At 42.0% G+C, this 26,679-nt stretch overlaps 1 protein-coding gene across 3 annotated transcripts in view; it reads right to left on the bottom strand.

The window, feature by feature from the left end:
* Arhgef4 (Rho guanine nucleotide exchange factor (GEF) 4) overlaps positions 1-26,679 on the bottom strand; it is a 212,426-nt gene that overhangs the window by 16,374 nt on the left and 169,373 nt on the right. For all 3 annotated transcript variants that reach the window (XM_005397550.2, XM_013521054.1, XM_005397549.2), the window contains exon 5: positions 559-698. In XM_005397550.2, the coding sequence (XP_005397607.2) occupies positions 559-698 (140 nt within the window). The remainder of the gene's footprint in view (positions 1-558; positions 699-26,679) is intronic.

Genomic DNA, 26,679 nt, shown 5'->3' with positions numbered 1-26,679 from the left:
GGCCCCATAAATATGTAATTCTGTATCAGTGAAAACATTTAAAAATGCTTAAAATGCCTTCTTTGGAGAATGCAAATTGGAATGGAAACCAGTATGCCCAGATGAGATCCCATACTAATCTCTCTGGCTTAGGTAGGAACAGCAAAACTCTTAACTTGGAAGTCACGTAGATGTCAGAGCAACAGCGACACTTTGGGCTCCTGGAGGCCACGGCAGAGAAACCAGTTTCCCCTGCTTTGTCCCTAGTCTGCTTCCATAGCTGTCTGAGGACACAGCTGGAGTGGTCGGGCAGTCTGTCCCTGTAGGCTGCCTTTGGGGCTGCTACAGGAAAGCCTGGTAGGAGGAACCACCAGGGGCAATTCACCTTTGTACTTGCCCTTGTGGGCGTCAGGAGGGTACCGGGAGTTGTGACTCTGGACAAACTCTGCTCTGCACACCAAGTCCTAATGTGACAGTGAAAACAGTGCTACGGCATGCATCTGGAGCAGAACTGTCTACATCTGGTTCACATCTGCAGACTGGCCCTGCTCTGTGTCTCCCACTTGACCTCCACCGTACCTCATTGATAGCCAGCTGTTCGCCACCCCCTCCAGGGTGGCTGTAGTGGTAGCCAGAGCTGTGCAGGTCCTCATACAGGTCCTCCTCACTCCCAGCCTCCTCGGGTCGGATGGCTGTGTCCAGGGCTCCATCTGGCATTGCTGGAATAAGAGAGAGCAGCTTGCAAAGAGGAGATGGCTTGAAAGGGAGAGGGGGATATGTGGGAAAAGAGCCGGATAGTTTTAGGACAAGTGTTTCTTCTGTGAGAGGATGGAGAAGGTTGGGAGCTAGTTTCTGAGACCATCCTTGTTGCAAAAATGTGGCCTGGCTGGAAATACCCACCAGCTCACTCACCACTACCAGTCCTATCACTTGGGGCGCTCAACTTGGTAGATAAGGAGACACAGGGATTGGCCATGGTGCATGGCCGAGGCTCCTCTAGCTGAACTCAGTCAGAAACCATTTACCAGCATGTCAGCTATAGAGGGCTTTTAAAAAAAGTGTTTAAATTTTGTTATGAAATATACGGTCACCCCTCTGTATCTGTGAGCTCTGCATATGAGGACTGGATCACCTCAGAATGAAAATATAAAAGAAATTGTAGCTGGGTGTGGTGGTGCATGTGGGAGGCTGAGGCAAGAGGCTTCCTGCAAGTGCAAGGCCAGCTTGGGCTACACCGTGAGCTCAAGGTCAGCCTGAACGCATAGCGAGACCCTGTCTCAAAGAGACAAAAAAAAAAAATGTGTCTGCAGTGATCATGTGGAGGCCTTTGTCTTATCATTTTCCTATAAGCAATACAGATAACCACTATTTGGATAAAATTTACATTGTACCAGGTATTATAAATAATAATATGCAGGTGCTTTAAAGAATATATGAAGGCTGGGGCTATAACTAATGCTTTCCACATGCAACATTCTACATTCACCAAAGCAAATGAACAAACAACAAATGTACAGGAGTGTGCACAGGCTCCACTCAAATTCTACACCACTTCACGTGACAAACTTGAGTACTGCTGCATTTTGGTAAACACAGGAGATCTTGGAACCCATACTTTATAGCGACCGACGGACAACTATGTGTAATTTAGTGACTTAGCAAGACTGTTTCAAAATAAAAAGAGGGCTGGAGATGCAGCTCAGTGAGAATGCCCTTGGTTCAAGCCTTAATGTGTGTGCACATGTGCACACGCACACACACACAACCGAACTGAAACATAGACAAGTGAAAAAGCATTTCATGCTCATGGGTTGACAGATAATAATTTTAAGAGGGTGATACTATCATAAATAATCTACAGATTTAATGTATTCCTATCAAAATTCCTATGGCTTCCTTTTTTTTTTTTTTTGCAGAAATAGAAGGACTCATCCTAAAATTCATACAGAATCTCAAAGTAGCCTGAATAGCCAAATTACTCAGAGAAAGGAAGAACTTAAGTTGGAGGCCCCATGTTTCCTGCTTTTAATACTACAAAATCACGATAATCACAACAGTGTAGCACTGGCATAAGGATAGACATAACAGATTAATGAAATTGAATAAAAAACCCAGAAATGAGCCTTCAAATCTATGATCAGTAGATTCTTGACATTCAGTGGGGAAAAGACAATCTTCTCAACAAATGGTGTTGGGTAACTGGATGTCCAAGTACAAAGGAATGAAGTAGGCCAGGTGCAGTGGCACATAGCTATAATCTCAACTACTTAGGAAGCTGAGGCAGGATGATTACAAGTTTGAGGCCAGCCTGGTCAACTTAGCAAGATCTTGTCTCAAAAGAAAAATTTTAAAAAGCTGTGGATGTTTATCAGTGGTAAATTCTTGACTAGAAAATATGGGCCATGGGTTCAATACCCAGTATTGCCAAACAAAAATAAAAGTTGTATGTTTATCTAACATATACAAAAATCAACTCAAATGGAAAAAAACTAAAACTGTGAAACTCTTAGAAGAAAACATAGAAAACTTCATGATATTGGATTTGAAAATGATTTCTTGGATATGACACCATAAACAAGATAACAAAAGAAAAAAGTAGATAAATTAAACTACATCAAAATTTAAAATTTTTGTGTATCCAAGGGAAGTATCAGAAGAGGGAAAGGCAACTCAAGAGATGGGAGAAAATACGCAAATCCCCAATTTGATCACTGTTCAGGCATGGCCACTAGGCCCAGTTCTTCTCTAGAGTATTTTTAAAGCAGCAATATCTTCAGACACTGTTCTAGCTTGTATTTAGATGTCCTCCCAAAGCCTCAGGGGCTCATAAGTGAGGCTTTTTGGAAATGGCTGGGTTTATTGTGTGTGAATATGGATTATGGGTGTTTAATAACTGGATTAGTCTGCTGATCAGATCAGCATAGTTCTGGGTGTGGCTGAATGGATTTACTTGAGGACTGAAGGTATCAAGGTATGGGTGGCACCAACCAATAGGCTTGTACCTGGATGGAATATAAAGGGAAAGGGAAGCTCACTGCTTCCTGCTTTCTGCCTGCCCTTCCATGGACTGTTTTCCCTTTGCAATGCCCCTCTTCTATGCCACCCTTCCTTGGAGCCAACTAACTATGGACTGAAACCTCTACAAACTATAAACTGAAAAAAACTTCTCCTTCTTTAACTTGTGGGTGTTGGGTATTTTGTCTCTGCAATGAGGAAATAGACACTTTAACAAGACACTTTACTGCTTTTTCTTAGTTTTAATTTTAGGAGCTCACAAAATGATTGCTCATCTAGCAAATCTATAGCCTAAGACAAAAATGTTTCAACATGAATCTCTTGATACTTCTATTCACCACTTATAGCCAGCTTCCAGCACAGGGTTGGGGCCCGGAAGGTATTTCCTGAGGGTTTATGATTGCATAAGCAAGGAAAGGGGCTTTGGTGGGACAGGAAGTGACTGAGGGGGAAGGACTCCAGTACTGAAGCCAAGAGATCCAGGTTCTGTGCTGCTCTGTACAAAGGGCCAGTGGCAGAGCCACTGAGACTCCCCAAACTCCTTTCATACAAAGCAATTGCACTGCAGATTCACATACAGCAACTCATATGAAGGCATTCAAGGGGGTGATCATGAGCCCCTAGTACTTGCAGGTGAATAAATAAATATAACATATCCTAGTCTGTGCAAAACAGTCTTGATTTGGAGTTTTAGTTTTTATGTAGGAAGACAAGTCAGCTGTCTCTGATATTTCTGAAATTCTGACAATGTTTAAATATCAACACAGCTAAGAATTGTGGATCCCAGGCAACAGTGCCAAAAAGATGCCTTTATTATTGATGGACAGTACCTGCTTCCCCTGATATGGGAAGGTAGGTGGTTCGGCTCATGACGGGACTGTGCCTCTAGTCTCCTCTGTTCTGCTTCTTTCCTGGGCTGACCTCCAGCAGGAAGCCAGTGGTTCTCAGTGTGCTACCCAGTCTAGCAGCACTTGGGAATGGGTGAGAGATGTGAAGCTGCAGGACACTGTCCAAGACCTTCTGCATGGGAAGATGGGGTGGCCCAGTAGGAGGCATCTGCACCATGCTCACAAGACCCTGGTGCATGCTCTGGGTTTGAGATACAGCACTGTCCCTTAACAGAGTGGCTTACCAGCTCCTGCAGTGGCGCTACGGGTTCTACAGTCTTTGAATGGCTCAGCGCCCTTGTAGACCTCTCTCTGTAGCACCTGGCCTGTGGTCTCAGAACAGAGACAGGGGCCTGGCCTGTGGGGCAGCTGGAGCGTGCAGGAGCCTCAGCTGTTCCTTGGCACCAGTGGGCCATGGGCTTCCAGCTTGCTGCATATGCCCATTCACTTCATTCTAATTTCCTTGGAACTGTTTATCTGGTGCCCATGTCTGTGGCACCAGACACCATGCTGCGTCCTGTGGAGGCAGCGTGAAGATCAGAGTCCAGCAGGAAACAGAGGGATAAGACAAATGTGGTTGAGCCATGAAGCTACAGGCACAGGGACCCTGATCTAGCCTGGGAGATTCCTGGACATGCTCTGGAGGCAGCTGAAGACTGTTCCAGAAGCAAGTGACTGGGGTTCTTGAGGACACGGAGGAACAGCAGGGTGGCTGCAGTGGCATGGGAAGCAGGAAGAGTCAAGGGCACCACAGAAGTGGTTATGGTGTGTCCTTGCCTGGGAAGGGCAGCAGGCGCAGCGGTGCTCAGCCATGTAGCGGGCTCCATCTCCAGCTACCGCCTGGGCTTCTTGGGACATGACTAAGTGAGATGACATGAAGTGCCCATTTACAGAAGAGGGAGCAGAGGCCTAGAAAGGTAATGTGCTTTACACAGGGCCCAAGGACTAGCTGGATCTGCAGGCTGTTGGGCTGGACTTCAGCAAGCAGGTCTCCTGCTAATGTGGATGCAGCAGGTGGGCAGAGGAAGGCTATACTCTGCACCAGGGGAGGAGACTGCACAGGCAGGGCCATGCGTCCGTCTGTCTTCAGGTGGAGCAGGCACAATAGCAACTGCTGACGTCCACCCTGGCATCCTTATCCACAAGACAGAGAGCTTGGGGTGAGGCCATCATGCATTGCCCTCAGTGCCAGCCCATCCTAGGCCTGCGTCACCTGCTCCTGTAGCCTGGGGCCTCTGCTCACATCATGAGATGTCTGCCTCCTAGTTGGCCTAAATCCTGTGCAGCACTCCAAGTCTAAAAACAACGTAGTGGTACTTGGTACTCATTATTAATTGGTTCTGGCAGCATGATGAGGACCAAAAAGGATAAGCACTAAACAAATTGTTATGACTGGAAAGGGCAGAGAGTCACAAAGCAATCAACACCAACAAACTCTACTTACGTATCAAGTACTAAATGATAAATGCAAGCTCTGGAACAAAATTCTCAGGTCAAAATGTCAAACACCAAATTTGATGTGTGTCACAGCAATTGAGTACCAAGGCATGACTGTATTATTAATAGGGTTTACATTTTAGAAGTTTCCAGTCACAGAACAGGTCAGAGAATACAGTTTCCACAAACCCCACCGCCAGCTTCCGTGGAGCACTCACTGTGGCAGAGCCGTGAGTCACAGCGAGTGACTCGGTCAGGTGCATGCTTACACTGAGGTCCACATTTTGTTCAGACTTCTCCATTCTTCTCTAATTTCCTTTTCTGCTCCAGGACCCCATCCAAGATCCCACAGCACATTCAGCTCAACATTTATTTTAGGTTGCTCAAAGGTTTGCCCACATAAGCTTTTGAGAGCTTTATTCGGTAACTACAGTAGTTCTGGCACCACGCTGGAGTCTCTCCACACAATCCTGAACACTTGTCTTTAGCCTTTCATCTTGGGAAAGACTTTAAACCTTTCTTACCTTTGCTTATCTCCTGATTCTCCTACTGGTGGGAGGAAAATAACTCTTCCTGAGACTTTACACTGTGCCTACCCTGTCTACATCTGAGTCAAGGTTCCCCATGCAGTCAGTGTTAATACTAATTATGGTCCTAGAACTCATGTGCTGAGGCCTCTCAACCAGCAGTAAAAATAGAATTCAGACTGCCCCAGGCTGCTCCTTGCGGGCCAGCTTCCTCTCTGCTGCCCACACTGCACCACATCTATACTGCCTTGAGAGTTTCTAGCTGTCCTGGCTTCATAATCAGAGTCCTTGTTTCCCTTGACTTTCCCTTCTAGAACCTTCTTTGCCCTGTGCATCTACCTGTTAGGTGGCCTGGCATCACAATGCGAAGTCAAAGTACGGATCTTTATGTATGAAGCTGGCTCAGTGTCTCAGTGACTTTGAAAGTGATTACATAAGAAATGTATGCGTCACAATTTAGCAGTGAGAAAGGCACTGTTTTTGACATGTGGTAATTTTATGTTAGGCAAATGTGGAATGCCACGGATATGAACAGTTGTCTTTAAGTTTAGGCTGTTCATGATTTAGGGAATGACTGATTTTTCTCTAAAAAACCAGCCTGCAACATAGCATTCCAGATCATAGACTTTTGGACTACAAAACAAAGAATCTCAACAAATTACAAGTTTGGTAAAGGAATTCCTTGTAATACAATGAAATTATGTCACATATTGCTTATGAAAATTTTTACTATTTTCATCTCAATGTTCAGTAATACAATAAAATCATGTGTTCTTTACTTTACAGGCCAGTTTCATCGCAAAAGTATTATAAGCTCAAACAAAACATCATGATTGCTCATGATAGATTATAGCTGAGCCAGTATTTAAAACAAATTAAGCTTCTAAAATGACACAATTTCTTGCTTAGTGTGCAAACTATTTAAGTTAAATGTAATAGGAAAACCTTCTGTATGTAAAGGTGATTGCTTCATTCTGAGGTAGGACAACACATGAAAAGCTTTGCATTTACTCCTTGGAGGGTGAGTAGGCCAGTTTAAGTTTCAAGGTAAAGGTACTTTGCACTTCACACTCAGGGAGGAGCTTTTGATGATCTCTATAGTCAACATCACTCTAGGTGACATATTTATTGGGAAGATCTGCACCTCTCTTCAGTTTGAATAAAAAATTTATGGAGCTTTCCTGCAGCCTACTCTTAAAAAGCTATTTGACATATGTTTATAACTTTTCAATAAAAATACAATATAACACTGTGTCCACAGGCTTTGATTCCATAGACTTAGCCAGCCACAGATGGGAACACTTGCAAAAAAGTCTCATTACTAGCCACATTCAGACATTTTTTCCCTTGTTATTATTCCCTAAACAGCATGTATGACAACTATTTGTATAGCATTTACATTGTATTAGGTGTTCAAAGTAAACTAGAGATGACTTGTGGATGCTGTGCATAGGTTATTTGAAAATGCTATGCCATTTTATGTAAGACTGGAGAGTCAGTAGACACTGGGATTCATGAGGGTCTTGGAACCAAAAACCACTGATACTGAGGGATGAGTATACTGCAGACTGGAGAGCACTGAGGTACACTATACTTTAGTCTTTCTTTCTTTCTTCCTTTCTTTTTTTTTTTTTTTTTGGAGAGAAATAAGCCCAAATTCTCATGCGTGCTAAGTAAAACCTCTACCACTGAGCTACACCTTCACCTCTTTTTATTTTATTGTATTTTGAGACATGGTCTCATTAAATTGCCCAGACTGGCCCTGATTTTTTGATCCTCCTCTTCCAGGATCCAAGTAGCTCAGACTGCAGGAGTGTGTCCCTTTACCTAGCAGATTACAAGAGTCACCACACCCAGCAGATTAGTGTGTGAAATATTATAGGAGTGTGTTAGTGCACCCAGCAGATTACAGGGATGAGTCAGTGCACCTAGCAGATCACAGGGGTGTGTCAGTGTGCCTAACAGATCACAGGAGTGTGTCAGTGCGCCCAGCAGATTACAGAGATGTGTCAATGCCTCTAGCAGATTACAGGAGAGTGCCACTGCACCTGACAGATTATGGTAGTGTGGATGCCACTGTCATTTGCCTGTTGTCTATTGTTAGAACAGCATAGTTGATAGTGAGGCACTTCCTGCCTCTGCATCCCAGGTGGCTTCACAATCTTCCCGCCCACTGGGTTTGTCTTCTGAGATGCCTGGAAGTCACCTTGGAGTGGGTCTGCTCCCCATACACAACCCCTAATGCCTTGCAAACCCACCTGGTACCCAGATGTCCTGATTGCAGCTGACAACTGGGGTCTTTTCACTTGCTTAGAAAAAAACCCTTGAAGTCCTTGATGTATTTTTATCTCATGATTTACACCCATATCTATGAGCAAATCTTATTAGCTCTGCCTTTTCTCTACCATCCAGAATCTAACTTTGTGTCAGCTCCACCACTTAACCCCTGGTATAGGTCACATCACGCTGTTCCTTCATGAAGTGACACTCAACCCTCCAGCAGTCTCCTTACATGAGCCTTTGTCCTCCTCTGGCATAACACCAGCCAGAGTCCTTCGTGAGATACCATTGGTTTACACTTGAAGATCTCTGTCTCAGATCAGCATGGGCTCTTGTTCAGCTGAGGACAGAGTGTCCCTGGAAAGCAGCTGAACTCGTTGACCCTGTGGCTTCCTTCCCCTCTGTTCTTGTCCCCTCTGCTTCAGCTCTGATGGGCTCCTGGCCAGTTTGAGCAACCACTATGGATGGAAGCTGTAAGCACCACAAGTATGGACACTGCTACCATGCAGTGCTGTCCAGAATGGCTGCTGTGGGTAAGACCCTGCTGTCCCGGGAGCTCCAGCCCTGAGTGCTGCTGAGAACATCACACTTCCCAAGGCTGCACTCTGCTCTCTTCTGCTCTATGCTCTTATCTGCTCTGACACTGTGTATTCAGATGCACAGATCCTTCAGGACAGATGAAGCAGATTTGCTCAAGGTAACTTTTCTCCCCTTGTCAAAACATTTCACATAAATTTCCTTGGCCAGGGCTTGATGAGACTTAGAATAACCTAGGGGTAGTGGCGTTAAACTCAGAGCAAAGAGGACTGAAAAGGCCAGGTGTGCTAAAATGCCTGGACTATTGTATTTTACTCTCAAAAAATGAAATCTAAATCTTTCAGATTCAGATTCAGCACACATTTTTATTTACTCCTCTTTCATTCAAATTATGTGATTTGCCTTCGTTTTACCAAAGAGAAACTGCAGCTTAGAAAGATTTTACATGACCATAGACAAAATGACAGCAGAATTCAGACACCAACCTGAGCCCTGTGGTTCAAGACTGTGTAGTTCCCAATGCAGAGACTTCTATGCTGCGTACTCCCTAACTTCTGCCCCTCTCCCCTTAGGCAGTACTGGGGACTAAACCCCAGAGCCTTTGCACTGAGCCACAGGTCCAGCTTCTTTTTTGGTCTTTTTGAGACAGGGTTCCACTATGCAGTTTATGCTGCCCTTCAGCTCATTATATAGCCCAGGCTGGCCTTGAACTCACAGAAATCCTCCAGCCTCAGTCTCCTGAGTGCTGGTATTAGAGACATGTACCATCATGCCTGGTCCATCCCCAGCCTTTATTTGTTTTTTAATCTTTAGACAGGGTCTTACTAAATCACTGAGTTGCCCTACCTGGGTTTGAATTTGCAAATCCTCCTGCCTCAACTACAAGAGTGCTATGCTTATAGGTATATGGCACCATGCCTAGTTTACTTCTTTTCTTTTTCCAGACCTGTCCAAAATTAACTTAAAAATACTGTCTATGCTTGACCTGTTTTAAAGAAAACATAAATTTGATTTCTAAAGTAGAAACTCCCTGTGAAGTATGCTAAAGTGTAAGAATGTGCTTCTAGCTTTCATTCATCATACGCCAAGTGTGCACACCAACTGACTTCAGTTATCAGGATAATTCTTGCTCTGTTTATCCATCCTTCACTGCTCAACTTAGGGGCCAACTGAATCTTAATTTCCCAGATCAGATAATGTCAAATATTAACTCAGTCAGTCAGTGGATAAGATATTTATTTTGTCATAAGAGCTTCTGTAATAGTGGAATGGCTATTATCAGACAACTCTGAAAAGATAGTACAACCACATGATGGCACTGAAGAAAATCCAAGGCAGGCAGAAAGTGAAGGTGAACTAACACTTAGAAGAGAGCAGGCATCACCAACTGATTTCCTGCTCTCACACATGTACCAGGGACAGCAAAGTTCAGATAGAAACCTACAGCTGCAGTCTCATTGAACCACCAGAAAACAGATTTCAAGGTGCTCATAACAGCATCTTGAACAAAGAAGACAATCTGAGAGAAGAGACTGTATTGAAAACTACAGATGAATTCTATGTGGAACTCTGCCCAAGATTTTGGCTGACTCACAGACTAGGAGGGTATGGGAGGACATTCCAAACGGCCTTCCTAAGACTAATAACTTTGAATATAGGCAGGGAAGATTTAATTCAGCCACAGTAACCTCTTGTCTTAATTCTTAAAAAAGTTCTTCAGAGAAATAAAACAAAATCCATAAGCTCTACATCTGCAAGTCATTGATCAATATATAATTCAAATTTATTAGCCATATGAAGAAAAGGGAATGTGACTCGCACATGACAGAAAAGCCAAATGGTGGAGACTGATACTCAGGGAATCCAGCTGTTGGAAATAATGCACAAATTATTACAACAATGCTTAAAAACCTACAGAGAGCCAGTTTTCAATCCAGGAAGAGGTAAAAAAGGCAAGGAAATGAGAACTATAACAAAGAGTTAAACTGAAATTTATGAACTGGAAGATAAAGAGTACCTAAAATAAAAACATTCATTGGACAAGCTTAGTAGGGAGACAGCAGAAGAAAGTCAGTTAATTTGAAAGCAGATCAACATAAACGATCTAATCTGAAAGAGAGAAAGGAAATCATGTTGGGAAATAACAAACAACACTTTAGTAACTTGTGAGACAGTATCAGATGTTCTAAGATACATGAGCAGAAGGTGAGATGGCTTCAAACTGAAAAAATAAAAGTTAATAACTGAACAAATTTGGCAAAAGACATAATGTTTTTAGATTCAAAGAGATCACTGAATCCAAAGTAGGATAATATGGAGAAACATAACTAGACAGACCTTAGCTGAATGACAGTTAACTTCTCACCATAAATAGTGAAAAACTAGACAGTGTAATATCTTTGAATTGCTAATAAGGAAAAAGTTGCCAATGCAGACTTTTTATATCAGCAAAAATATCTTACAAAAATAAAAGGGAAATAATTTTCAGAAAAATGAAAAATAAGAGAATTGGTGATCAGCAGATCATTACTATAAAAAATGCTAAATGAAATTCCTCAGGCTGAAGTGAAAGCATGGCAGCTGAAAACTGACTGTTAAGGACTGACAAGTCCCTGGAGTGGTAAAAATGTGGCTATATTCAACACCCTATTTCTTTCAAATAAATATAAGTGTTTCAAGCAAAAATGATCACATATTATGAGCCTTGTAGTATACATAGGTGAACATATGAAAGACAGTTAAGGGATAAATGAAATTCACAGTTGTGAGGATCTTCCACTTTATTTGAAGTGAATACCGCTCTTAGTAGACTACTAAAGGTATAAAATCTATAGACCAGCAATTATGAAATTATGCAGGAGAATAATGGCAAGTCAATAGTAAAATGAATTACAATTATAAAAAAGAACCAATTAACCCAAAAGGATACAGAAAAGGGTAAATACAAAGAAAATAAGGTGTAAAAAAGAGCAAAGCCAAATGTGGTGGTGCACACCTAAAATCCCAGTATTCTGGGAGGCTGAGGCAGGAGGATGACAAATTTGGGCTCAGCCTAGGCAACTTAGCAAGACCTTATTCTTAGAATAAAAAAAAGGGGGGATGGAGATGTAGCTCAGTGTGAAGACCCTGGGTTCAATCACCAGCCCTGGAGTGGGGGAAGTAAATATAATCACATACATGCTAATTGATTAAACAGTCTTTGCAAAACAGAGACTGTTGTGATTGTAATGTTCTATTTTTTAATCTGGGTGTTGGTTTCCAGGAGGCTGAGACACTGAGGGAAATGAGAAACCACAGGGTCAACATGTAGGAAAATAGAGAAGGCTAAAGGAACACATTCCGTGTCTGGGCCATTTCTCCTCTAGGTATTGGCTGATTCCAACACAGGGCCTGAGAGCAGAGTGGAGCTTTAGAGAGATGAGTGGGGCTGGGGGCAGTGCAGGTTAAGAGGGCACTTGCCTTCCAGAGTTCTGTGAGAACTAAGGACATGGAGCCCTACACAGCGGACTGAGGAACTCAGCCCACAGCAACCACTCCACAAATGTGATCACTGATGTTACTGCAGTTACCACGAGTCTTTGGTTTTTGCCAAATCCCTTCACTTAAATTTATTCTGCAATTTTTTAGATTCCCTTATTTCCTTATTCTCTGTCTTGTATTTTAGTGTCAGAATTATGTCACTGCTTTCCTTTCCTGCTTCTGAAATCCCTGAGTACCTAACAGCTTTGCCTTTGTCCTAAGCCACTTGAAGACCAGTTTCCCACTCTATTCTTTGGTGCCGTACAAGCACCTCAGCTCTGCTCAGCAGGGACAGCTGGACCATTTTATTCCTTTCCTTCACAGAGTAAACTCTTAGGACCAACTCTTGGCACCCAGTTGCAGGTGCAGATGCTTTGGGGGTGGTGGGCTTGCTGGATCTGCTCTTTCCTTAATCGTTGCACTCCCCAGCCCAAATAGGACCAAGAGATTAAATAGAATAAAGTATCTTCAAGTAATGTCAAGATTCTATTCTGGAAAAATCGACTCTTTGAAAAATGGTGGGAACTGAGCATTAAAAATGCAAATAGAAATAGCTCCCCATTTCCAAATTGATGAATCACAGACAAATGGTTCCTAGTTGGCATTCTATGTAGCTTTCCCTACTGACAGCAGTCCGTAAATGACTAAGGGGCAGCCAGCTCCTGGAGCAGCTGCTAAGAATGTAAGTAGGTTGTGTGGCTCCAGTGGAAAAGGGGATCTGCGCCAGTTTTCTATGGCTGCCATAGCAAACGATCCCAACTCATTGATTTTAAACACTACCATTTGTTTTTGTATGTCAGAACACTAGGCACAGTGTGGCTTTGCTAGTCTGTTTCTTTGTGTGTGTGTGTGTCTTTTTGAGGCAGGGTTTCACCGTGCAGTTCAGGCTGGCCTTGAACTTACTTTGTAGCCCAGGCTGGCCTCACATTCACAGCAATACTCTTTCCTCAGCCTTCCAAGTGCTGGGATTACAGGCGTGCGCCATCAGACCTGGCTTTGCTGGTCTTTTGCTTAGAGTCACACAGATCCTAAGTCAGACAGTTGTCATTAGACACTGGGAATAAATCCACTTCAAATCTCATTCAGATAACGGGCGGAATTCAGTTCCATAACGCGGTAGAATAAAAACCCTCAATTACTGGATTTGCCTTGTGATGCCTGGGGATAGATACTCCCTTCTGGAGGAGGTCCAGGTTCTGAGACTCATAGACCCCTTTCTCCTTCTTCTAAGCTGGCAATGGTACATGGAGTTCCTAGCTTCAATTTTTCTGCCCTCTCTGTTTTTGTTTTTTTTTTTTGTTTGTTTGTTTTGTTTTTTTTCTGGTACCGGGAATCAAACTCACGACCTTGCGCTTGCCAGGCAGATGCTGTGCAGCTGAGCTAAATCTCCAGCCCCTCTTTCTGCCCTCTCTTATCTATGTTCTAATTGCCTATGTTCTTCTTTTGCTATTAAGGACTCATGGGATTATGCTGGATCTAGTTAGATAATCCAGAACAATCTCCCTTCTCTAAGGTCAGCTAATCAATGACCTCAATTTTATCTGCACAGCCCCTTCCCTGCCATCCTAGACTTGTGTTTGACTGAATGACCAGGGGTTAGGGATCATGGGTGGACATCTGAAGAAATCTATCTACTACTAGAGGCACCTCTAGACCTTACCCCAAGGAAGCCATTCAGCACTGTAGATTATTGCTATCTACAGCCCTCACTCTCCAGCTCCCCAAACAGCCTTGTCACCTAGCTTCTGAGGACCTCCTGGGTGGTTTCCACCCACTTCTCTCACTTGTCAGGGTACATAGGCCAACTCCTCTGAGTTGTCACTGCCCCTTGGGCTAGAAAGAGCAGGGCCTACCTTGGAGCCATCTCCATTGTTCTTACTTTCCTTAGCAAATGGAAATCTCACCCATGGATCACAGACCAATGGAAATGAAGTTCCTGTAAGTGAACTTCACCATGCAACAGAGGTAGGACTCTGCCCATGTGGGAGAAAGTATGGGATGTGTGAGTGCCTGTGGAGCATCATGTCATAGGAATGGATGCATTACCACAGACAGGCTGTAATTCCACATAAACATGTCCATCATCCATATGCCCCATGGTCTCTGCTGAGCTACGCTTCACAGCTCCTGCCTGGTCCTGGGGAGGTGGCACAAAGCCTCAGAGCTCTTTTCTGGCTGGTGGCCACATGGCACAGAGCCCTGTACAGAGCAATCTCAAAACTGCTGATGCACTTTTCCTGATGTGGGGTTAAATAGAAAAGGGATGCCATTACTACTGGAGAGCTCAGCCAAGAGGTTCATGTCCTGGGCTGCAGACCCTCCTTCATTCTCTCATTACCCCAGAGACCATTGTTGGGCCTTTAGGGTCTGTGTAGTACTGAGACATTCCATACCTTGGGGACAGGGCTGAGGGGACATGTACATTTGGTCTAGGAACTGTGCCAAGGAGGCAAGCCCAGGGCAAGCCAAAAGACTGACCAGGCTAGGCCTGAAGGCGTGATAGGAGGGGCCAACTCTGCCACTGATTGGACTTAGCCATGCCACTTACCTCCTTGAGGGCTTCTCTTTATTTTGAGGAAAAAGGCAAAGAAAGGAGACACTGTAGAATGTGGTTAAACAATTAACAAAGATTTTGTTTATTCTTGCTTTTCTAGTTCTTTGAGGTATAACATTAGGTTGAGCTTTTTTTTTTTTTAATGTAGCCACTAAGTTTCTATAAGTACCTCTCAATGTTGCTTTTGCTATACTGCATAGGTTTTGGCATGTTGTGCTGCCATTATTATTTGTCACAGTGATTTTTAAAATTTCTTCATTAATTCATAGGGTATATAGGAGGATGCTAATTTCCATGTATTTGTGGTTTAGAAAATTCTTGTCATTGATTTCCAGTTTTATTGGATTGTGGTCAAAAATATACTTCGTATATCTTCAATTTTTTAAAAATATTGTTGAGACTTGTTTTATGGTGTATCTTGGATAATGTTCACTGTGCTATGGAGAAGAATGTGCATTCTGCAGTTACTGGATAGAATGTTCTATAACTGTCTGGTAGGTCCACTGGATCCACTGGTCAGTGGGTACAAATTTAGTTAGGGGGAATAAGTTCTATAGTTCTTTTACAGGGAATCAGCAGTTAACAATAACATATGTATATTTCACAATAGCTAGAAGAAAGGATTTTGAATGTTTTATCACAAAGAAATGCTAAAAAAAAATAACCAAAGAAATGCTAAATGAAGCTGGGTGTGGTGGTGTATGCATATAATACCAGGATTCTGGGAGGTTGAGACAGAAGGCTGGCAAGTTTGAGTGAGCCTAGACAATTTAGCAAGACACAGTTTTAAAAGAGTTGGGGATAGTTTACTCTGCAGGACCTGGGTTCAAACCCCATTACCAAGAAAAAAACAAAAAAAAGTTTGAGGCAATGGACATGCTAATTGATTTGATCATTACCACAGTGTACACAGGTATCAAAATATCACATGGTGCCTTATAAATTTGTACAATTTTATATGTGAATTAAAAACTAACAGAGATACCTTATGTTATAGCTTATACCTAGATGTCCACCCAAAGACTCATGCACTCATAGGTGAGGCTTTTTGAAGGTGGTTGGATTAGGGTGTGTGCATATGAATTAGGGTGTGGATAGTGGAAGCCATACCCTGTGTAAGGAAACCACACCCTGGTAATAGGTTTGTAGCCTGTATGAAATATAAAGGGACAGGAAGAAGGTTATTATATGCTTCTGCTGCAGCTGCCTGCTGTCCTTTGCCTGCCGTCCTTTGCCTGCCATGCCATAGTTTGTTTCTCCTCTGTGATGCTCCTCTACCATGTTTCCTTGCTTTGGAACCAATCAACTATGGTTCTAAACCTGTACAAACTGTGAGCTGAAATGAACTTTGGGTTCTGGTATTTTGCAAAAGCAACCTTTAACTTTGGGTGTCTGGTATTTTGTCTCAGCAACAAGAAGAATAACTAAGACTTTGGTACCACACAAGTGGGATTGTTGCTGTGATGGTACCTGATCATGTTGCTCAGAAGTCTGTGGAACTGGCTTGTGGAAAGTTTGGGAAGATTTGAAGATGCCAGCTGAAGAAGCAGCCCTACGGTGCTTTAAACTGAACTTGATGTGAGATTCTGGTCAGAGCTCAGAAGACCAGCAGGCTGATAGGAATGCTGCTGATAAAGACCAGACTCAGAAGGTTTCAGTTAGGAACAAGGACTGCATTGAAATTTGAACTCTAGAGCATATGTATTATGTTCTGCCCAAAAATTTGTCTGCAGTTTGCTCATGTCCAGAAACTTTGACTGAGGTGGAGATTAAGGGTGGCAGACAAATTAATTTAATTAATTAATTTTAATTTAATTAATTTGGTAGAAGAAGTTTCAAGGCAATCTAATGTTTAGGAAATGACATGGCTGCTGTTGGGGGCTTTTAGCCAGCTCTGTCTTGAGAATGAAGAGCAAACAGCCCAGCAGAATGATTAAACACGTTTTGAGTTTGTCCAGAAAGCAAGCTCCAGTAAAGCTGTAGACTATAAAGACAGAGCACAGGAGAACTTGGTTACTAAGAAGGAACAATATAATAGAAAAGATGGCTTGAGGGCATCACAGGAACCAGAAGGACTCCAACCTTTGCAGCCTCAAAATTGCAAAAGTGAAAGGCTGCTTTGAGAAGAGAGCTCCCGGGCACCATGTTCCATAATGGTGGCGGTCTAGGGAATTTGTTATTCATGATTGGGTTCAGAGTGCTCAGCAATCTAGGTACTTGACCATCACAGCCAAGAAAGAGGGAAGCCTGTTAACTGCTCTAGCTGGCAGCAGACCTTGGTGTCATCAGTGTGGTACTGGTTTTAGGTGCATGCAGAATGCAAACGCTGTGGGGTCAGGATGGCTTCCACCCAGATTTTAGAAGGTCTGGGAGGCCAGGCAGTGTGCTCCTGAGAGGGCAGTGTGTGAAGCTGTGTGTGTGAAGCCAAAGGCACAGTGGAGACCCCAGAATGTTGGAGAATCAAGGACATAGATCACCTGAGAAAAGTGGCAAGAAGCAAAGCTACCCCAAAAGAGAAGCTATGGGAGCTACAAACACCTGCAGTACTATAGGGGTGGAGTCACCCAAGCCCTTTGGCATTCACATCTTGGCATAGATTACTCTTAATGCTGGACATGGAACTACAGGACTTAATGTTTGTCCTGCTGGATTTTGCACTTGCTTTGCTCCCATTCCTTTCTATCCCCCTATTTATACTCTTTGGAATGGAAATGTCTGTCTTGTGCCATTGAATGTTGGAGGTGTTTACTTTTCATTTGTGCAGGGGTTCACAGCTAAGACTTTGCCTTAAATCTCAGAGGAGACCTAGGACTTGGACTTTTCAGCAATGCTGAAACTGTTAGGACTTTGGCAACTCTTAGACATAGACTAAATGCCTTTTGAATAAAGGGATGTGCATGAGTCTTTTGGAGGCCAGGAGCAGAATGTTATGGCTTCTATCTAGATATCCCCCTAAAGCCTCATGCAGTCATAGGTGGGATTTTTAGAGCTGGCTGGATTAGGGTGTGTGAATGTGGATTAAGGGTGTGATACTGAGATTAAGGGTGTGGATAATGGAAGCCCCACCCTGAGTATAGGTAGTACCAATCAATAGGTTTGTAGCCTGCATGGAATATAAAGGGACAGAAAGAAGGCAGGTTTGCTGGCTGCTGGCTGCTGGCTGCTGGCTGCTAGCTGCTACTTGTTGCCTCATGCCTGCCATGCCATTGTCTATTTCTCCTCCTCATGCCCGTCTCTTATGTCACCCTGCTTTGGAACTGGCCAACTATGGACACAAACCTCTATAAACTTCCTCCTTTAACTTTGGTGTTGGGTATTTTATCTCAGCAATGAGAAAAATAACTAAGAGACTTTAATTTTAAAGATGTACCACAGGCTGCATTAAATTGGCCTCTTGTCAACACTGCACCTGGGCAGTGTTTGGTAGTTTTGCCGGGTGAAGATTCCCTTTCCTCTTGGCCCTCTAACAAGGATGTTGCTTTGGTTTTTGAAGGCTTTGGGGCTTAAAAAGTCCTATTTCAGTGAAAAAATCTTATGAGTGGCTCCTGTATAAATACTGTACTTTCAAATCATTGTTGCCCAGGTATCCTAGTTAAGTTCTTTCTAATTAAGTCTATCACTTTCACAAAAGCCTACCTTCCAGGAGACTGATCTGAAGGCTATCAACTGATAAACATACTTCAGTGCCCAATTTTAAATCTAGGATAGGTTGTCAGATAATATTTTCTCATCAATGGTTCTGCATTTTAACATTGTTTTAACAACTGCTGTCATGTATTATCCAAAGCAAGGCAGACTGCTGGCTCAACCAGAGATCAGAAAAGATTATCCCAATCTTAACACGAGTGTCCCAGAGACTCTGTGGCAGGTGGACTTTACAGGTTGCTGGACCTTCTTTTTCACAGACAGACCTAGCAAGTATGGACAGAGTGGTTTCTCATGTTTTCATCCACCTCCATATGGTACCTCAGCCTAGTGCTTCTGGGACTCAGTGAACTGTGTGTTCCTATAAGCTAGTGCTTTCCAAGTGCCTGTCTTGGCCAGAACTTTGCCTACAGGAGCCACAGAGAATATTGTAGAAATGATAAGAGATGGCTCCCATGTGCAAAATGGAAGAAAGGGGCAGCTACAGAGAGGTTATGATGCATTTGGAATTTCTGTATGTATTATTTTACTTAATACAAAGATGGCATAAATGGGGATCACCACTGCTTTTAAATCAGGCTGAGGCTCTGAGTGGTAACAGTTGACAGCATGGCCTGGACCCCTGGGCACAGAGTGCTGTGCATGGCAGCTCTTGACTCTTCAGCCATCCATCTTCCAGTGCTCCACAGCCTTAAAAATGTAATAAGAGCTTTATAATGGAACGGCTCCCAAATTAATGTTTTCAAAAACTTCTGTCAAGCGTTATGATCTGAAAGTCCTGAGACTTCACACTCTGCAAGCTCCATGGAGGCAGGGTGCCATCGTGCCCTGTGTGTGCTGGGTCCCAAGCATCCAGAATACAGCCTGACAGCCAGCAGGTGCTCAGGTGAGTGACAGAAACTAATAATGAAAAGTATACAAAATAGAAAAGAAGATATATGTAGCCACAGTAGAGATTAAACAAATTTTAATGTTCTGCCTTATTTACTACTATGTCCCAAAATATTGTGGCCACAGTTGAGGCCCTGTGCCTCTTGCTGGCTCTCTGTTTTTCCCAAGGTAAATCATGGTATTTAAGTTGTTCTGTATTATTCTCATGCATTTCCTATAATCTTACTAAGTATGTCCATACCCAAAGGTTTATGGTTTTGCAGACTATATAAATACTATCACACTGCATGTATTCTCCAGAAATCTGCTTTTCTCCACGTTTCTTGGGTATAACCAAACCTTAGAGCATGAATCAGTTGTTCCTTTATGCACATACTGAAGAGTTTATTTCAGATACAGAGACTTATCTTCAACTTTACTAGATACTGTCAAACTAATCTCTGGAGAGTCTGTGTCACTTACACTTATTCATAATTATAAGAGTTCCTGACTAATATCCTCACTAATACCTGGAATTCATGCTTAAGTGCCTCAGTTTGAAGGTATGGTTTCTTTTTATATCAGTGAGATCGAGCATTCATTCATACATGTGAATGAATAAACACTGATTATTTAAGCTCTCCTAAGAACTGCTATTCCTACCATACGCCCATCTGAATATGATGTCATCTATCTTCCTCTTATCTGTCTGTAGATGTTAATATATTCTTTATAACAGTTATTATGGTTTAAATGTGAACTCCCAAAGTTCATGTTTTGGAGACTGAATCCCCAATGTGACTGTGGTGAGAATCGAGGCCTGAAGTGGTGAGCAGGTCGTCCACAGCACTGTCACGTGGGTGGACCATTGTGCTGACCGTGGGCGTGAAGCGTTACTGTGGAGTGGGCTCCCAGCGAAGGGTGCATGCAGTGCCCTTTTGCTCTTTCTCTGTGTGTACACATCTTGCCACCCTCTTGCCTCTCACAGGATGATGCAGCAATATGTGCCAGGTGACAGTCACTCAACCTAGCCTCTGGAAGCGGAGGACAGACATCTCTGCTCTTTATAAATGACTCGGGCTCAATTATTACTTTATGACAATATGGAAAGGATTAAGATACTAATCCTTTGTCATTTACAAGATGCTGTATGAGCAAATACTTCCTAGTCTGTGAGGAGGCCCCAAGTTCACTAGCACTTGCACAATTCTGTGCAAAGGCATATTGCTGGAGAACCTTTTGAAGAACAGGCTTGAATGTTAAAGTTATTAAACAGTTTTCTTTATATGGGGCTTTCTCTCTCTTCCCTAGCTTCTCACCCCTTGTCTTCCCCTCTTCCTTTTCTGGCATTCTTTTCCTTATTCATTTCAAGGCTTATATATCTTAAAGTTTATATATTTACCTGAGGGATGGCTATAGCTTCAGTTTCCAACTGACTTCTAAATCCAAAAGCCTTGATAAAATAAATCAACTCCAAAATTCCCTCTCCAAATTTAATTTCAAATGGTTTTGCATAGGATATTATCAATCTTTAAAAGAATAGATCATTCATATTTTATAAGTTATTTCAGAAGTTCAAAAAGGACAAAAACTGCCAACTTGAGACAAATATGACCTTAATTTTAAAATCAGATAAGGAAGAAGCTGGGCGTGGTAGTGCATGCCTGTAATCTCAGCACTTGGAAGGCTGAGATATTAGGGTTGCCTACAGTGTGAGGCCAACCTGGGCCACATAGTGAGTTCAAGCCAGCATGAACTAGAGAGAGAGACCATGTCTTTAAAAAAAATCTGGTAAGAAAACACAAGAAAAGAAAATCAAATTTCCTTTTTACTTATGAAAGTAAATGCAAAAATTCTCAGTAAAATATTAGCTAATCAAATATAGAAGTGCACAGAAAATAATGTGTAATGGTAAAATAAGGGTATATCTAGAAGTACAAAGCTGGAAATATCCCATCAATAAAATTCACCATGATAATATAAAAAAGGAGAAATAAAACAAGATGTTCCAGTGACCCAGCACTCTGGGAAGCTGAGGCAGGATGATCTAAGTTTGACCCCAGCTTTGGCAACTTAGTTACTTACTGACACCCTGTCTCAAAATAAAAAATAAAAAAGGGCTGCACATTGTAGCTCAACGCAAATGCCCTAGGCTCAATTCCCTGTACCACTCCCCAAAAGACGATTCAGTGAATGCTGAAAAAGGATTTTTAAAAGTATACTATCTAGTTTCCAAAAGCCCTCACTTCCAGCAAAAGAAAAATTTCATCTCTCTGTGTGTGTATGTTATATGTATATTTTAAAAATTAGAAACATTTTATTAACGAATTTCCCAAAGACAAGTACAGTAGTTCCGCTATAACAGAACAAACGTGCTACCTAAAAATCACCATGCTATGTAAAATCATGCAACAAAAAACCACAAGATTTGTGAAAAATAGGGTTAATGGAACACTCAAAAACTTGGTTAGTAACACACTGGAAAAAAGACAGGCATCTATTAAAAATGTTAGCCCATAATAGTAGCCCATTTTCCATTGTGGCACCAACTTTATAAAAAGGGTTATTTGGCCCACAGTTTTGAAGGTGGGACATCCAAGGCTGGACAGCCTCACTGGTTAGGGTTGTTTAAGGGCCTCATTGAAGACTCCACAGCAGTGGCAGTGTGGATGAGAGACAGGAAGCCAGGGAATGTGGAGAGGCCTGTCTCGCTCTCTGTAAAAATTTCCTCTCCTGAGAACCAACCAGGGCTCTGTGAGAACGACCTTAATTTCCTGGGAGCATGTCCTTAGTGACCTGAGCACCTCACCCTAGGCCTTAGCTCCTGAGGAGTCCGCCACCACAACAGTACCACACTGGGGACCTGGCCTCCAATCCATGAGCCTGGGAGATAACTTCACCCACACTACACCTGCACATCTTCTGAGAGAAGGAAAAGCCATAGGACTCAGAGGGAAGATTACAAAGCTCATATAAGATAAAGGACCAGTATACAAAAAAGTAGAAAGAAGTTGTAAAATTCAATCATAAAAAAAAAAATCCTAATTAAAATATGGGCAGGTCTGACTAGACTTTTCAGCAAAAAGAGACATACAGATGGAGAATGTTGGGCAGCTTCCTGTCACTGAGAAGCCGAAGGAAGGAGGGATCTATGATAGGTCTGGTTCTGTCCATGGCCAGCCATCTCCAGTGCTTTAGGCCTGTGGTAAGGAAGGGTCACGGTGAAGGGCATGGTGGAGGAAAGCTGCCAGAAACTATGAGAGGGCAAGAGTCACACAGGGAAGGGCTGGGACAAAGGCCCTCTTCAAAGGGCACCCTCAGAGGTCCGTCTACTTTCAGTCATCTCCTCTAGCCCCACCCCCTGAACACTGCCTACTGCATGGGAGATCAAGCCTGTAGTACATGACCTTTGGGGGACATGGCATACTTAAACCATAACAGTAAGCATAAAATGATGCACAACATCATTCACCACTAGGAAACTGCAAGTTAAAACAACAAGATGCCAATATACTAACTTAATAGAATGGTTAACTCCAAAACACTAAATGCTGTCCAGGATGAGGAACAGTAAGAACTTATTTTGCTGGGAGTGCACAGTGGTTCAGTCACTCCAAAAGACAGTTTGGAAGTTTCTTTCAAAGCTAAACACACTCTTACCATACCATCTAGCAATCACCTCCTGGTATCTTCCCAAGTGAGCTAAAATGAGTCAACGGGAAAGACCTATGTACAGATATCTATTAGCTTTAGTCATAATTGCCCAAACTTGGAAGCAACCATCCTGTCTTTCAACAGGTGAGTGGATAAATGACTGTAGTACATCCAGACAATAGAAAATTATTAGCAATAAAAAGAAATTAAGCCAGGCATGGTGGTGCACATTTGTAACACCAGCAGCTGGGAGGCTGAGGCAGGGGGATCACTGCAAGTTTGAGGCCAGCCTGGGCAACATAGTGAGTTCAAGGCCAGCCTCTAGTACATAGTGAGCCCTGTCTCAAAATCCAGAGAAAGCAACAGAGAGAAAAAGAATAATAAAGGAAACAGGTATTCATCCATAAAATGATATGGAAGGAATTCAAAGGTAAGTGACAGAAACTAATCTGAAAAGGCCATGTAATGTGTAATTACAAATACATGACATTATAGGAAGGGCAAAACCAGGAAGTCTGTAAAAAGCAGTATATGGTTGCCAAAGATTCAGGATGAACAGATGGACCTCAGGGGATTTTTTAGGCAGTGAAACTACTCTAAATGATACTCATGGTGGACCCATATCATTATATGTTTGTCAAATCACACAGAAAATATCCCACAAAGAGTGAACCCTAGTGCAAACTATGGACTTTGGTTAATAACAAGCTACTATCACACTAATATAAGATATTAATAATAAGGGAAAATTGGAGGCATGTTGAGAAGTACATAGGAGCTCTAAATTTTCTCCTCAATCTCCTTATAAACCTAAATCACCACAGAAACAAAGCCTATTAACTTGAAAAAAGGTAGCAGAGTTTTCATGTGTTAAATGGTTCAGAAATGTGTGTTTATAAACAGTGGCAGTATACCTCCGTTCTGTGAAGGAGACCTATGATTTGCTTGTGAAGTGGGTGGCAGCAAAGTTGCAGCTCATGAGTTACTGTGAAGTGGTAGCAGGAAGGTCATGTGAAATCAGAGGCGCTGAGGTGAGCTTAACTCCAGAGGTGGATGGCGTGCTCTGGCACATGTGGTGAGCTGAGGAGCTTGAAATGCCTGAGGTCTGTGCCTATGCACTTCCATGCAGCTCTGTTTGCTTAATGTTCTTTATAGATGAAACGGCACATAAGCCGACATGGAATCTTCATTAGAACCAAACCACTCCCTCATATGTCAATCATTTTGGAACAAATTCAAGTTTTCAGAACAAGCATTAAAAACAGTATAGACCATTATAAAAACAAAATGTAGTTATATGCAGCTTCAAGCTTGCAGAATTAGGACTAGAACTGGTCAGTGCAGAAAGGAACTTTCTTTTATTTACTTATTTATTTTTTGTCTTTTTGAGACAGGGTCTTGCTATGCAGTTCAAGCTGGCCTTGAGCTCACTTTGTAGCCCAGGCTGGCCTTGAACTCCCAACGATCCTCCTGCCTCAGCCTCCTGAATGTTGGGATTACAGGCGTATACCACCATGCCCAGCTGAGAGGAACTTTCTTAACTTGACACAGATTACCTGCCCAAATCCACAGCACATGCGGTGTTTAATGGAGAAAGTTAAAATGTGTTTGCTTTAAGATTGGAAAAAAAAACGATGCTCATTAACCCCATGACTGTTTACCAGGAAGTCTTGGCCAGGCTGTGATAGGCAAAAGAAACAAAAGGCATAAGGATTATAAAAGAAGAAAAAGTTATTATTTGGAAATGATCTAATCATGTACCAAGAAAAAAATGTATAACAGGAGCATCAGACAAACTGTGAGAACTCATCAGAGAGTTCAGCCAGATGGTTGAAAACAAACAGTTTTTCAACAACCACAATAATATCTTTCTAGAAAATACAATGAAAAGATAGCATGTACAATAGTAAAACAAACCAAACAGAAACACAATTTTGGAATATTAGAAATTGGGTTGGGGGAGCAGCTCAGTGATACAGTGATTATCTAGCTTGCACAAGGACCTGGGTTGATTCAATCCCCAGTACTGAAAAATAAATACACACATATGTCCATCCATCCATCCATCCATCCATCCATGCATATATACCAAACAAAAGCTTAGTAACTAGAAATAAACCAAGAACTATCAGCTACCTTTATAAACTCTACAGAAAACATGGAAAATTATGAATAATTAGAGTCCATGCACTCAGATTCTATCAGATGAGATAACTTTAAGAAATTAACCATATGCCAACTAATATATAATGAAAGCATCATAAAAATTTTAGGGTTTTTGAGAAGCTTGATAAAATTACTCTTTAATATATTTAGAAAAAATAATCAAAAATGGATAAACCAACTTCAAAAAAATGAAAGTATCTTCAAAAATGGAACAAATGAACATATACAAAACAGCAGTATGAACAGTGTAGCCCAAGAAAGGCATCAATGGCACAAGGCAGGGAGATTGGGGTGGGGCTTGTGTGGAAATTCAGTCTGATAAATATGGTGTTCCAGGCAGGAAGGCAGGACAGGATGTCCACAGCTCCTGCTGGCCAGCCTGAGTCAAACACACAAGAGTGGACTCTAAGGAGTTAAGGACCTGAAATGAATGGGAAAATATAAAATTAAAGGTTTACCATGTAGGAAAACTAAAGGCAGTCAATGATTTCTTAAGTAGAGCAAAAAGCACAAGATGTAAACCAATAATATTGAAAGATTACCAATTTTTTTTTAGCAAAAGCCAGTATGGATTAAGATGGCAGATAACAGATGGTGAGAATACATTTGCAAAATTTATATCCAGCAAGGATAATGTTTAAATATAAAAGGACTTATTGTAAATCAAAGATAGAAATCCAAACAGAAAAATTATAATTGAAGTATAAGTTAAAATTATGACATGGCACTTTATATGCATGAGACTTGAGGAAAATTAGAAAGCTGGAACATTCCAAGTTTTGATGATGGCATGGGGTACAAAATGTCTCACTGTTTGTGGAAGGTGTATGCCTGCAAACATTCTAGAAAGTCACTTGGCAGTATTTAATTAAAGTGAATGAGGTATCCCTTATGGCCCAGAGATCTTCTCCTAGATATGCGTCCCTCAAACTCCCACACAGTTTCAACAGGGTATTTGGACACTGCATTGTTGTAGTAATGATTGTGGAAAGACAGAGTTTAAGGCAATCTAGGTGTTTTTCACTGGGATAATGGGTTAAATGTGGTAGATACACATTATACACTACAGTGAGAATTAAAGGACTGGAATTTACCTAGCAACATAGGCAGAACTAAAACTGTAATGATACCAATATAATGACATATAAATATATATGATGCTGGGTGTGGTAGAATATACCTGTAATCTCAGTACTTGGGAGGCTGAGGCAGGATGATCAGGGCAAATTCGAGACCACCCTAAACTACATAGTGAGACTCTGTCTCAAGAAAAGAAAAGAGAGAAGAAAAGAGTACTCTCCCTTTCTCTCTTTATATATACAGAAGGGGTCCAAGAGATGAAGGGGAGGTGGAAAGGTGAGGGGGTTAAAAAAAGCAGTAGGAAATGTCACGTCCATATACCAGCTGCCAGGATGAATGGAGTCATCATGAACTACAAACATGTACCAATGAAAAAAGATTAAAACTTTTAATGATACCAGACTTCTACTTCTGGTAATGGCACCCTATAATTTAAAAAATTCACACATGGAAAACTGCTAAAAAAAACTAGACAAAATGTAAAACACATCTGCTTGAAGACATGCGAGAACAACAAACATTTAAAGAC

This window comes from Chinchilla lanigera, unplaced genomic scaffold (genome assembly GCF_000276665.1).
Source record: "Chinchilla lanigera isolate Chin_1 unplaced genomic scaffold, ChiLan1.0 scaffold00058, whole genome shotgun sequence".
NCBI lineage: Eukaryota > Metazoa > Chordata > Mammalia > Rodentia > Chinchillidae > Chinchilla > Chinchilla lanigera.
Note: the sequence above shows the minus strand (reverse complement) of the source record. Positions and strands in the feature narration are given on the sequence as shown.